General features: G+C 37.3%; 1 protein-coding gene across 1 annotated transcript in view; it reads left to right on the top strand.

Moving 5' to 3' along the window:
- LOC126379723 (neurogenic locus Notch protein) overlaps positions 1-14598 on the top strand; it is a 189921-nt gene that overhangs the window by 136015 nt on the left and 39308 nt on the right. Inside the window, exon 5 of the mRNA XM_050028541.1 lies at positions 4087-4249. Within this exon, the coding sequence (XP_049884498.1) occupies positions 4087-4249 (163 nt within the window). The remainder of the gene's footprint in view (positions 1-4086; positions 4250-14598) is intronic.

Genomic DNA, 14598 nt, shown 5'->3' with positions numbered 1-14598 from the left:
TTTAGAAAATAAAACAGATAATTTAAAAAAACTCATAAATATCGACACCTTTGTTACTGAAACCTTCAGTTTTATCATCAAAACATGTAATTTTATCAATAAATCGTTCGAACAGCATTATACCGGTTACCTAATTCGACAAATTTGGCAACCGCTGAGTCTTAACGTTCTCCGCAGCGGGGTCCAATTGCGAAGCGCCTGCGCAGTCATCAACAACCATTATGACAAGCTTGACTTGTGGCTTCCTGTTTATATAATACACATTATCGTAATGATCATCACATCGCGCATTAATATGCGAAATGTCTCTAACGTTATGCGTGTACGACAGGAATGTGGGAATAAAAGTGATAAATGTATTGATGGAAGACATTAATTTTGATGATTCTATCTGACACAGGCATATTTCTAAATCAGACGAAAAATGATAAAAAAAAAACAGTTTTAAAACTTTAGCATAATCATCATCACACAGGATAACTTACATAAGTACGTATATTTTAAATTTCGGCAAAGTTAACCAAGTACCAACTTCAACAAATCCTCATCATCATCAATTTAAGAGCCACGCTCTTGTCGGTGCAGCATTTTCCATGCAACAAATCCTATAGTACCTATAAGAACAAAAACAGTACTTCTTTTAAACATGATCAAATATACAAACACAACTCACTGGGAAACATAATCAAACACATCCACACGATATTTGCTTACCAACTTCTCCGAAGGCGCCAATGCAAGTCAAACAGCGTTATCGAATTAATCCACTGGCACTAATTACGTGTCAGCTACCATCGCACATCAGTTGCCTCGAACAACGGCCTATACACCACTGATTAGCGACTTGTTACTTACCTACTGTAAATTCGTTCCCACGAGCCCATGTGTTACTGTTTACTATAAAAATGTAACGGGCGCCTGGTATAAATGTGTCGACAACTTTTTGCTTGCAAATGTTCGGGTAAATATTTTTGTTAAGTCTGCTCGGGAGGGCTTGTGCGTTTGTAGCAATAAGAATAACAAAGAAAATGGTAAAGTTGATAATTATGGAAGTTCAGAACATACTTCCTACTACACGAGAATAGGGAATTAGTAGGTATGAATAAGTTAGGTTGTATCAAGGAAGGCAAAAATAAGTAATATGAATAACATAGCAACAGAAAAGCTTAATTTCCCTATTAAAGCACCGAAAGGCCATTTACATAAAAATAAAACTATAAAATTGTCAACCTTCGTATTGTGAGATTTTATAGCTACCGAACTTTTCGCATTAGTAGTCCCAAACTTGATTATAAACGTTAATTCTGACACGTAGCAGGACAATTTAATTAAAGCCACATGCCTGATTAAAATACAAAATCGCCGAATGACTACCTCTTTAGCAAAATAATAAAAAAGGATGAAATATTAGCTGGCACTATAAAATTGTAACTTCATAACAGTAGTTTAATTTCTGTAGGCGCCTAGTCTATTATAACAATAAGTTATCAATCTAATAAAACGATGGTTTGCATGGATACCATAGAATTTAAGAAAAAAAAAACTGTAAGACTGAATAATCATGGTCACGTTTTTGTAAAACTCGCAATCATTGATGGAACCTTTCATCTCGATTCGCAAGAAATATAAAAGATACGAGTTTATAAATAAGTTATAGCACCAAATGTCTGCATAGACAATGACATCACTCGGAACAAAATATTCAAACTATGAATCGTAGCGGGACGCGATCGAGCTTACATTATTCATGGGGGCAAACACAGAACATTCCTCTACCCTGAGCGCGCATTACGTAAACCATAAGAATCGAAATTGACATAAACTCACAATACAATTAACATAGTATAGTGTGAGAGTGTACATCTTTTTGTTTCCCATAACGGTGGACATTAGGAAGCTGCTATTGCTATTACTTCCAATACACATGTGACGAGTGATATTTTTAATGTTACAAACATGTGGCAAGTTGATTAGTTACTATTAGGGTACTTTGAAGATGGTGAGGGATATCTTAATAGATTTCTGAACATTAAAATGTCAACTGACGGAGGAAATTACTGGATTTTTTGTGTTAAACAAGCTGTTAAAGAGAATTTGATCAATTTTTCTGTCTTTAGAAATAACAAAATTTAGTCATCTCAAAACTAACATAATATACGTATATACACCCACTCTTCGCTAGCAATATTTAAGCCAATTATCAAGAAAACAAGAAAATCTACAATAAAAATTAATGAAACTGTAATATTCGATTAAGAGAATCATAACCCTATTGCGTTCTTTGAGCTACTGAATGTTATGATATCCAGATGTTGCAATATCAAATTTCCAAAACCAACACCGATGTAAATTCTTAACCCAAAAATGGTCTTAACATCAATGAATGATAACCACAAGTCCATACTTAAGTATAGACTTAAGCCCGAACATGGGGAGTCAATTAACCAATAGAAGAACAAACACCAAGTGTTAATGAAGTACGACTTATTACCGTTCCCACACTTGGCTGTGCTGTGACGTCACGTTGGGAAGTATATTTTAAGTGGATCCGTTGGTGGGCCATTTCTCTGACGGATCGAATCGTCCCCCGAGGGTTTAGAACTGTATTGGAATTCTTTGGGATAATTCCTTCCCACTTGTAAACGACGCATTGTTCTGAGTCATAGGATGTTTATTGTGAGGATTGTTTAGGTTGAAAGAAATGTTTTTTAAAGTGTCCTGATTGTGATAAGAATCAGCATCTACTTAAATGTTGCTAAGAATGCAAACAGTAATAAGATCAATTGATTTCTTTATAGCTTCAGAGTGATTTTGATGTAATATTGCCATTACATTCTATCTACTGCGAATTGGTTAGGAATCTCACTGTGGTTATTATTCTTAGTGTATTTATTATTAATATATATTCTATGTATTTCATTATTTATTTTATTGTGTGTCTATGTATTTGATTCGATTACATTTGAAGGTGTCAATTTCATCTTTTCAGTTTACTCCCAGTAGACTATTAAAGGAAATGCAATACCAAATTAGGAGTAGGATTTTAATTATTTTTATTCGATCGGGAACTAGTTGCGGCTACTGGTAATAGTTTAGAAATTATGTACAGAACCATTAATTATTATATTCTGTCATGAGCGGCTACGGCGTCGGATGTTAGTCATTCTTCATTTAAGTTATTAAATGAATCTATTATAATATTCTTCCCATGAAATGATTAATGGAATATTAAAATGTTGTCACGTGATATCGTCGTCTGGGACCGTGTGGGCGGTTTTTTATCAGCCAAGACATTTTGTAACTGAAACCAGATGTAGGATATTAAGTGTCTCTGTCTTAAAAAGCTTTAAAATATAGATTTATTGATTTATATTTCCATTTTGACCTGTGTGTATAGTTTCAAGCATTCATGGCCATTTTCTTAGTAATTAAGTGCTTGTTGAAAGTAAAAAAATGACTTCTGTTGTTTCTTTTTCTTTTGCATATGCAGCATCAATATCAATTTGAGTATTGAACAAGGTCGAAAATAAAAATCACCATTATTTTTTCTACATTACTTATAAAGGTATAAGCAACAGAATTAAATTGGAAGATAACAATTAAAATCATCGTATCGTAATTTTAAGCAACTGTCTTTGCAGTTCTTTTAGTATCTGTATGCGATAATGTTACTTTCGTAGTTACTTATAATGCTACCAGGGGGGTTAAAATAGCAATATTGCAATTTGACAATGCAAACAAATGTCAAATAGCAATATTGCTTTTTTAGGTGAATTACTTCGATGTGGCCTTTTTAACCCCCCCCCCCCCCAGGACATTCATTCGTTCGTCTATATAATATGTATTTTATTATAATAGTTCACTACAAAATAAACATGAACACGAGTTCCTGTGATACAGGTTTCCCTTATTCAGGAAGTAGGATTACACTTCTGCATCATTTTAGTTTTAAGTACGTCTGTTCTCTCTTGGCATAAACTCAGGTATCGTAATTTTTAATAAACCTCCTTAGTTAAACTATATGTTTTTTTTTATGCTCCAAGAATTTGCATTTCTTCCTTTTTCTTATCTGTGGTTTCTCCCCAGGCTACCGCGGGCAGAACTGTGAGATCGACATCGATGACTGCCCCGGCCACCTCTGTCAGAACGGTGGCACATGCGTCGACGCACTCAACACTTACAACTGCGAGTGTCCCCCCACCTTCACTGGTCGACTGTGCGAAACTGACGTCGACGAGTGTGCCTTGAGGTAAGTTGTTTTCTTTATTCATGTTTAGAGTTTTATCGTGGGGGTTAAAAAAACCACATCGAGGCAATTAAATCTAAGAAACTAATATTGCTATAATATGACATTTTGTTGACATTGCGCACTTACTTTTACATGCGTAAATGTCAAATTGCAATATTGCTTTTCAGATGAATTGTTTTAATATGGCCTTTTTAAACCCCCTTCTAACGGTTGTAAGTATATAAGCTCTCTGTTTAATAGTTAGCATAACAATTCGTCAATTCAAAAGTTCAAAGTTCCTTAGGCATGCCCTTTTTTGTAATCTCACAATGTAATTCTTTTATTTTGTTTGTCAAGGTTTTATAGGCTGTTAGTTGTTTATTTATAGGCAATTTAAGGTCGTGGTACATATGCCTTGTAAAATTCAAACCCCATCGTTTAACTATTATGCCTCTAGGCAGCAGAATTTTATTTTCCTCACGTTTGTAAACAGTAAAGAATATCCCAAAATTTAAAACTGCGTTACCAACTTAAGAACAAACATAATATAGGATTACACTTGTATCCCCGAAGGAATATGCAAAGGTGTATATATTATTATATACACCCACTCTTCGCCAGCCATGTTTTAATACCATGTAATAGAGAGCCTTGACATTCTCCTTCTATCGTGTGGGTTGTGAGGTGGAGTACCAACCTCATCAACCCTGGTGTCAGGGTTACTATTGAGCCGCCAAAGGCCCCTGACATGCCTCATGTAACGACTACTTACTTACATCAGTAAGTAGTAACCGGGACCAACGGCTTAACGTGCCTTCCGAAGCACGGATCATCTTAATTTTTGGACAATCAGGTGATCAGCCTGTAATGTCCTTACCAAACTAGGGATCACAAAGTGATTTTTGTGATATGTCCCCACCGGGATTCGAACCCGGGACCTCCGGATCGTGAGCCCAACGCTCAACCACTGGACTACGAGGCTTTGACATTGGCCGGGCACAAAACCTAGCAACCACTAACTGGTTACCAACTTCGTCTGTATCAAAGGTTGTTCTAAAGTTTTGTTCGAGATTAAATAGCACTTTGCTGTAGGATCCTATCTTATCGATACTCTCTCTTGAACATCGACGCCTGGTATCATTTTATAACATTTTCATGCAAATTTCTGCAGTGCAAGTACCGTTCATGTGAGATAAAGTGGCTTGGTTTGCAGGAAGTGTTAGCCTGCAGGCTGCTAAGGATACTGGCTACATTATAAAATAAATTGTTACAGCGTACAAGAATAGGGTTATAGAAAGCAAGGTTGTAGCAGAAACCATCTATGAAATGGTCAAAGAATTAAAAATTTGCATCAGGAAGAAAGAATATAGTTTGGACGAAGATTTCTGTGTGAATTTAAACATAGATAGATAGATAGATAACATACTTACATAACATACATAATCAGCCTATATACGTCCCACTGAGGGCACAGGCCTCCCCTCATTCAACCGGAGGGGGTATGGAGCATACTCCACCACGCTGCTCCACTGCGGGTTGGTAGAGGTGATTTTACGGCTAATAGCCGGGACCAACGGCTTAACGTGCCCTCCGAAGCACGGAATCATCTCACTTTTTCAGACAATCAGGTGATTCAAGCCTGAAAAGTCCTTACCAAACAAAGGACTGTCTCACAAAGTGATTTCGACAATGTCCCCATCGGGAATCGAACCCGGACCTCCAGATCGTGAGCCTAACGCACTAACCACTATCACCACGGAGGCTGTTTAACATACTTAACTTACTTAAATAGATAACTCAAGCCCTTAGAGACTCGAGATGAAAAAACTTGCTGTCCAAAGTCCTAAGAAGGACTTGACGAACTGTGTGACTGGAGGAAAATTGTAGAACTTTTGGAAAAGATGTATAAATTGTATATTGATATTTATAAAAGATTTTATAAAATATCTCGTCGCGAAATTATAAAATAAGCGTATTATAACAACCGTTGCAGGATTCCAATTGTCTTTTTCTTCCATCACGTTCTTTTATTGAACTGCAATTAGCTTTGTCAATCCCATCTCTCCATTCGATTCTGAGCTTTGTTTGGGAATGTAAGGGTTTAGTTTCTGTTAGCACCGTTTTTGCCCAAAGTTATACGTTTGAGGTTTCGGCCCAATTAAGAAGGCACGCAGAAATGAACTCTGGAACGAATCGGTATTATGATACAGGAAAAAAAACCGGTTTTGCCACAAATGGGATGGAAATTGGCTTGGATGACGCCAATCGATGTAATTCTGTATTTTTGATAAATATGCTATATTGATACGCCCTGTAATTGGGAAAGAAATTGTGTAGGTACTGAGAAGACTAACATCAGTATTCTAATATGATAACTCGACTCTTCTTCCACTAGACTCGTCCTCCACTGGACTCGTCCTCCAGTCGACTCGTCCTCCACTAGATTCGTCCTCCACTGGAGTCGTCCTCCACTAGACTCGTCCTCCACTCGACTCGTTCTCCACTCGACTCGTCCTCCACTCGACTCGTCCTCCTCTCTACTCGTCCTCCACTCGACTCGTCCTCCAATCGACTCGGCCTCAGTTCAGTTTTGTTATGTTGGTATTTTAACCTGACATTTGGGTGAATCTCAAAATTTCAAGTTTGGTGGCGAAATTTAATATTATTTTTTCGTGAAAAATTGGGTTCCGACATGAAAAAGATCCAAAAGGATCCTCGGTTCCGACATGAAAAAGGAATTTTTCAATTCCCAATTTTCCCAATTTTTCACGAAAAAATTATATGACAGTCGCCACCAAACTTGACACATTTTGATATTCACCCGTTTACGTCCTCGACTTGATAACTTCACTCACTGGAGTCGACAATAACATACTGCCAATAATACGAAATTATTTAGTTTTGGACCATAGATAATTGATGTCACATGGTTTCCAGGATTAGTGCTGGGTTAGCAATAGGCTTGCACGGGGCTTAAACATAGCTGGCGAACAGTGGGTGCACTAGACACCTCTGCCTACCCCTTCAGGGATGCAGGCGTGATGCTGTTATGTTGGAAAGTTGTCGTTTTATATTTCATCACCAGCCCATTAACGTCCCCACTGCTGGGGCACGGGCCTTCCCTATGGATGGATAGGGAGATCGGGCCTTAAACCACCACGCGGGCCCAGTGCGGATTGGTGGTTATTAACGACTGCTAATGCAGCCGGGACCAACGGCTTAACGTGCCTTCCGAAGCACGGAGGAGCTCGAGATGAAAACTTTTTTTTGTGGTCACCCATTCTATGACTAGCCTTTACGAAAGTTGCTTAACTTCAACTATCGCAGACCGAGCGCATTTATCACTGCGCCACCGAGCTCCTCGAGCGTTTTATATGTACCTTCTGTTATTCTTTATTCTATGACAAAAGACAATAACAACTTTTTCAACGTAAGATTTGACAAAAAACAGACAAGATAATGAAAGAGAAGCGCCTAATCAAATTCGGGACAGGGTAATGATATCTTAAGTTAGGTATTGATATGTTTTTTTGTATTGCTATACAGTCGGCTTGTGTCGGGTGTTAATTACAAAATGACCGTGTCATTAACCTTTTTGGGCCAAGTAATAGACGGTTAGGAATACAGGGTGTAAAGGTGGGTTCTGGGGGGTTAAAATGGCCACATCGAAGCAATTCATCTAAGAAATCAATATTACAATTTGACATTTGCGCATATAAAAGTAAGTGCGCAATGCAAACAAATGTCAAATAGCAATATTGCTTTCTTAGATGAATTGCTTCGGTGTGGCCATTTTAAACCCCCTGACCGGTGTTACGAGGCGTATTGTACCATTCGCAGCGAGCATGATATGTTACGTCATTGTGCTTAAAATCAGTGTTGATGCTCGCTACGAGCGCCTTATTTCCCTGTACAGTCATGAGCAATATAATGTACCCACTTTAGGACTCTGTCGCACTAACATATTTGATATTTAGTGAGATTTACAGTACAATCTGTCAGAAAAGTTAATGTGACATGGTACCAAAGTGTATACAGTATATTAATGCTCGTCACCGTACTGATAGCACGAATGCTCGCCGTGTAACACATTACATTATGCCTCGTAACAACAGTCCGTACCCACCTTAAGTGACATCGTAACGAAAACCTTGAGGGATGATATAGACCATAATCCAAGATATCAAGGAATTTTCCATCGCAAAAGTATAGACTTGAAAATAATTGAAAAAAAAAAAAAAAACATGAATTTTGTGACGAAAAATTCCAGTTTATATTAACTCAGAATTACGGTCTGAATCATCCCCCTCAGTATTCGTTACGATGTCACTAACACCCTGTATAATAGACTACTTTACAACCAAGTGAAATTAGATACTTTTTACGAAACGTCAAAACGAAAATTTTCTTTGGAGTTTGTATGGGAATACTGTCCTGGGACGTCATCATTAAAAGCGATCAAACGTCGAATGCATTGTTACTCCATTCATAAATAAAATTCGAAAATAAGTCGTAAAGCAAAATGACATTGATTATTGATCATGGTTAGACTGGCTTCTATTTGTAGATTAGCATTTTATAATATATCTTTTATAATTTATCTTTGGAGGAGCTCGGTGGCGCAGCGGTAAACGCGCTCGGTCTGCGATTGTTGAAGTTAAGCAACTTTCGCAATGGCCGGTCATAGGATGGGTGACCACAAAAAAAATCATCTCGATCAACTTATTTATGAATTTTAATCAAAACAAACGTAATAATAATTCCAACATTTCATCACGTTTTTCTATGACGTCTCAGGTTGCTTTTTCACACAATCGTGTTTTGACGTTTAGTAAAAAGTAACTGATTTGACTAGTTGGAAACTAGCTTATTATATACACAAACTCTGTCGCAGCAAATAGTTACCTAACAAAATGTCATTTTGATGTTTCTCAACTATATTTGATAAGAAATTGCACTTAAATTTTGTACTTTTTGGCATATTTATTTATTTTATTTATTTATTTACTTTTAGGATGATTAACAGCTGAATAGTACAGTAAATAAAAGCACTAGTATCTATATGCTAATTACAAATCTCTACCTATTCAGGTCTCACACTATTCAGGTCGATAGGGACTAGAATCCTGTGCCTTCAGAATTTGGACTTCTGTTTTTAATCTTTGAACTCCGTAATATGTTTTCTTCAGACTCTCACCCTCCAAAAAATCTTATTAAATAAACTTACAAAAGGCACTATAAACTCATAACCCATGACACCACACGCAACCGCTATCCTTTTCCATTTTACACCATAATACAGCCATCTCTGTCACTCTTGTGTATGCGCCGGCATCCATTAATTGTAGACTAATGAGTGAAAAAAAAAAACAACGAACTTCGCTCACACGGTCATAGTAATAGTATCTAAGAAATACTGATTAACATACAGTTTTTTTGCACGTTTCTTGTGAAGAATTGAACTGTGAAATTGGCTGTTAGAGCTTTTGTGTTTGTCTGGTCCCAGGTCCCAGTTTGAACATCCTCTGTGTCAAACGGATATGGTCTAGTGGTTGAGCGTTGGGCTCGCGATCTGGAGGTCTCGGGTTTGAATCCCAGTGGGACTTGGGTACTACGAAAATCACTTTGTGAGGTCACTAGTGACAGACTAAAACTAGCTCTTACTCTTTCTTGAACTCTTCTTCTTCTATCGTGTGGGTTGTGAAGTGGATTACCAACCTCAGCAACCCTGTTGTCAGGGTTATTATTCAGCCGCCAAAGGCCCCTGACACTCATGTAACGACTACGTACTTACATCAGTAAGTTGTAATCGGGACTAACGGCTAAACGTGCCTTCCAAGCACGGATCATCTTACTTTTGGACAATCAGGTGATCAGGCTGTAATGTCCTAACCAAACTAGGGATGTCTCCACTCGGATTTGCACTCGGGGCCTCCGGATCGTGAGCACAACGCTCAACCACTGGACCACGTAGGCCGTTGAAGAGGCCTTATTTTAAGTGAAGGATGGCTATCAAACTAAAATTACTGTGTCCGTCCGAATAGGCAAAATTATCTTCAGTTTTAATTTTGTTATAAGGTGGCTTAAGTTTTCGACTGTTATAAACCGACTACGTTTCGAAGGAAGTAGAAGATCATATGAAGCCAGCTAAAGTTCATGCGAAAATAATTTAGGAGGTTTAATCCGATACGTTACTGATATTCCATGTAAAAGTGACTTGAAAGGTTTCGATTTTTTATGAACAGCACAAAATACTGCAAAAACACGTTTTAAAAGCTGATCATAATACTTACAAACGATCTAAAACAACGAATCGAAATTAAACTAACAAAATAAATTCAAAAATATTTTCTATTCGTTCCGCCAGTCAACACCATTTACTACTAAATTACATTCTTATGTCTTGGCGCCATAACCACACATTCGTTTAAAAAACAAACATAAACCCGACCTGTTCTTCCAATATTTATTTTATCACGACACGACACTAAAATTGATATTTTATTCGGCTCCCGGTTCAAATATTAATCGTTATACATATACTATTATTATTTGAACTAAAGCTTGCTGTACACACAGTCGAAAAAGCGGTATGTGCGTTCCGAATAGGTATGAAAGCGCTAACAAAATACAAATATTTGTTCATCAATTCATCAATTATTCGATTCATTGTATATCAGAATTTGAATTTAGAAGTAAAAACTTAAATGTTCTTTTGTTTTGACTCCCGCGTGAACTAAAGAACAATAAATTTATTTTATTCTTATTCTTAAAGTAGGTACTTAGGTACTTCTGAATTCAAATTCTGATACAAGATAATTCTAATAATTGATGAACATGGAAATTTGCATTAATTTGGACATTAATATAGCATAAAATAGCACTAACTATTAGAAATAGATTTTTTTTTGTGACCATGTGGTCGTAAAAATTGTGGTGTTATAAAAATACAGAAGTAAGTATTATAGTACCAACATGGACCCGGTAAGGGCACTGCAACTGGTAGAGAGGAAAACATACTTAATGATTAGTCAGTGATACAATTTATATATCATACTATATTGTAACAATATTATTGCACTTATATTTTAAGTACCTATTGTTTTATATTTATGTTTATTATGATTTAATTTATAAAATGTTATTATAAATTATTAATTTATCATAGAAACTACTCTAAGCAAAAAAAATACATATATGACCTACAAATGGCGGGTTTATTGCTTTTCGGCAGTTTCTTATTTCTTTATTTTTTATTTTATATGAAACCGCTCAAATCCCGCACTCTGCTCGTTGGTCCCGGTTTCCCGGCTCTGTGTGGTTCGACACATTAACGTAAAGCGGCCCCGTAGACCGCCCGCTGAAGTCTTTCAAAAACTGGTCACATCACCACATTAAACTTGCCTATCATTCTTAATATCAAACCCTTTATTTCCAAAGTCTTATAGCTTATAATCCTTTAGATTTTGACATAGCAACAACTTTTTTTTACTTGGTAAATCCCGTGGCGTTGTTTCCCGTCTCCTGTCTTGCATGTAATGTCTTCTAAATGCCTGGTATTTTTATACAAATTTCTACCCTATTCCAATGAGTGTAGTTCAGTTTATCATTGTGGGATTTCATGGGACGGTGTCATAGGATCCTGCTTATAAAATGCAACAGATAACTTGATATCAGGTTGCTTTTTTCAAGTTTTTTTTTTAATCATATTAGATGAGTAAGTGCATTGGATTCGAAATAATCGGTAGATATCGTGTTAAGTAATAATATCCTTTATGATGTTATTACCCGGTTACAGCGAAGCAAAAGAAGGGTTAGTGAAGGGGTTAGTAGGTGCTCAGTTCATCTTGTGATGGTTTTACCTCTGATTATTCCTTCTTCTTCTATCGTGTGGGTTATGAGGTGGATTACCAACCCCATCAACCCTGGTGTCAGGGTTACTTTTGAGCCGCCAAAGGCCCCTGACATGGCTCATGTAACGACTACTTACTTACATCAGTAAGTAGTAACCGGGACCAACGGGTTAACGTGCCTTCCGAAGCACGGGTCTTCTTTCTTTCGGACAATCAGGTGATCGGCTTGTAATGTCCTAACCAAACTAGGGATCACAAATTGATTAAATAATGTTTAGTATTCCTATTGTGACCTTATGTTATGTTTATAAATGTAAGATGATCCGTGCTTCGGAGGGCACGTTAAGCCGTTGGTCCAGGTTACTACTTACTGATGTACTTAAATATGTAGTCGTTACATGAGTCACGTCAGGGGCCTTTGGCGGCTCAATAATAACCCTGACACCAGGGTTGATGACGTTGGTAATCCAACTCACAACCCACACGATAAGAAGAACCCCCCTGTCTATTGATTTCCATCTCATTCTTTTCCATTTGATTAGACAGAGACATGTTTTCTCACCTCACTTGCCATAGAGATGCAATGAGACAAACATAACCAGTTCGGGCGCCTTTGAACCACATTTTATGCATTATCTATGTTAAAATATTCATTGTGTAATCGGTATTTCTTAGACATCCGTTGTTACAACACTATTTTGAGATTTGGATAGTTTTAGATATTGAATTTTATAGTGATTGTTTGGCAAAAACAAGATACTTAGTTTCATAAATACCACGTTTTCAGCGATGAAGGAAAACATTTGCAACAATATGACATTAAATTGGATTAACGATTTCGAAAATCAGGTTTAGGCCCGCGCTGGATTCGAACCTGCAGTCCTTTAACTAAGCTACCACGACTATCGACAGTTGAAAAAAAAAACAATATTATAGTGACCAAGAACCGTGGTAGCCCAGTTGGTAGAACGCTCGACTCTCAATTTGAGGCCGCAGGTTCGAATCGCTGCATAGGCCTAAACCAATGATTTTCGAATTCATGTTTGGATCATAAATGATTATCACGTGCTCAGCGGTGAATGAAACATCGTGAGGAAACCCACATTCCAGAGATATGTGTTTGGGATGTATGTGACCTAAACAGTATTGGGCTTAGTTTCCCTTCGCAGGTTGGAAGGTCAGTCGCTGATGTAAAAAAAGAACCTGTAAAATCTTCAGGTTAGGTAAGCGACCCTGTGAAAACGGGATAATGCTATGGAGATGATGAAGAGTGATTGTTTAGCGACTCGATTTGTTTTGGTACAATACTCTGCCCACCCGATTAGGGATTATGGCGTAAGTTTATGTATGGTTCAAGTAGTGAATGTCATCTGAAGCAAACTTACTAGACCAACAAATCCAAAAAAACAATTTCGCTTTTTCTTATAACTACGGTACCCATCGGTAGCTAAGCCATTTATTAATTACGTGCTTTTCTTAGTTAAGTGTTTAACTAACATAAAATGTAAGGTATAGTTAGTTAGGAAATTTAATATGAACCTGAGCGCCCATAGTGTGCTTAAAAATCACAGATTATAGAAAGATGCCGCGGGAGCATAGCCGGTGGGACTGAAATATGCACAAAACGATCATATTACACACCGGTACCGGACTTGCACTAATGTATTATTAATTTATCTTAAGTGCATTCATTCACTAACACAATTGGCTCCACCATTATAGACGGCGATACGACTTACCACGTATCTTGTTAGTCTAACAGAAAGCTCGGTGACGTGTGGGTACATAGTTCATAGTGCAATGGATGTTCCTCTGACTACCCCAATTGGGATATAGTCGTGAGCTTATGTTATGTTATCATATTGTACGAGGCGACGATCGTATTATAAAGCTTACACAACATTCATTGCTTCTTTAGTTCCACGCAACTACAACTAGCGCTTGTTTTAGTAGGCAATGAACGGTGGGTAAATCGATGTAGCGGTCCAGCCAGGAATGTCTTAGTGCGGGCGATTCATACGCCGACGACGTGAGTTAACAGGCGACATACAGACTCGTGTAATTTAGTGCTGAAGGCATATCTACCTTGTTTCTTTGATCTATGTTAAAGAGCATAACTTATAAGTTATTACCTTTTAAGCGAAGGTCTGAGGGAGCAATAGAGATTTAAGTGTCATGAAAAAACGTAAGAAAATTTAGTGTTTTTCTACATAGTTATTAGCGCTAACATTTCTGTGGACAATGGCTGGGTGCAAGGAGGCTGTTTGTTTGTCTATTTTATTCACTTAAACTAGCGACCCGACTTCGCTCGGGTGCAATGCTGAGGAAAAAATTAAATTATTTACGACATAACATTAAAAACCTCAAAAATAACAGTATTTCTCCACTATTTAATGGATGTTATTATACATATAAACCTTCCTCTGGAATCACTCTATCTATTTAAAAAAACTGCATCAAAATCCGTTTTGCAGTTTTAAAGATTTAAGCGTACATAGGGATATAGGGACAGAAAAA

The sequence above is a fragment of the Pectinophora gossypiella genome, chromosome 3, assembly GCF_024362695.1.
Source record: "Pectinophora gossypiella chromosome 3, ilPecGoss1.1, whole genome shotgun sequence".
Classification (NCBI taxonomy): Eukaryota; Metazoa; Arthropoda; class Insecta; order Lepidoptera; family Gelechiidae; genus Pectinophora; species Pectinophora gossypiella.
The sequence above is the reverse complement of the archived record's forward strand: the minus strand, read 5'-3'. Positions and strand labels throughout refer to the sequence as shown.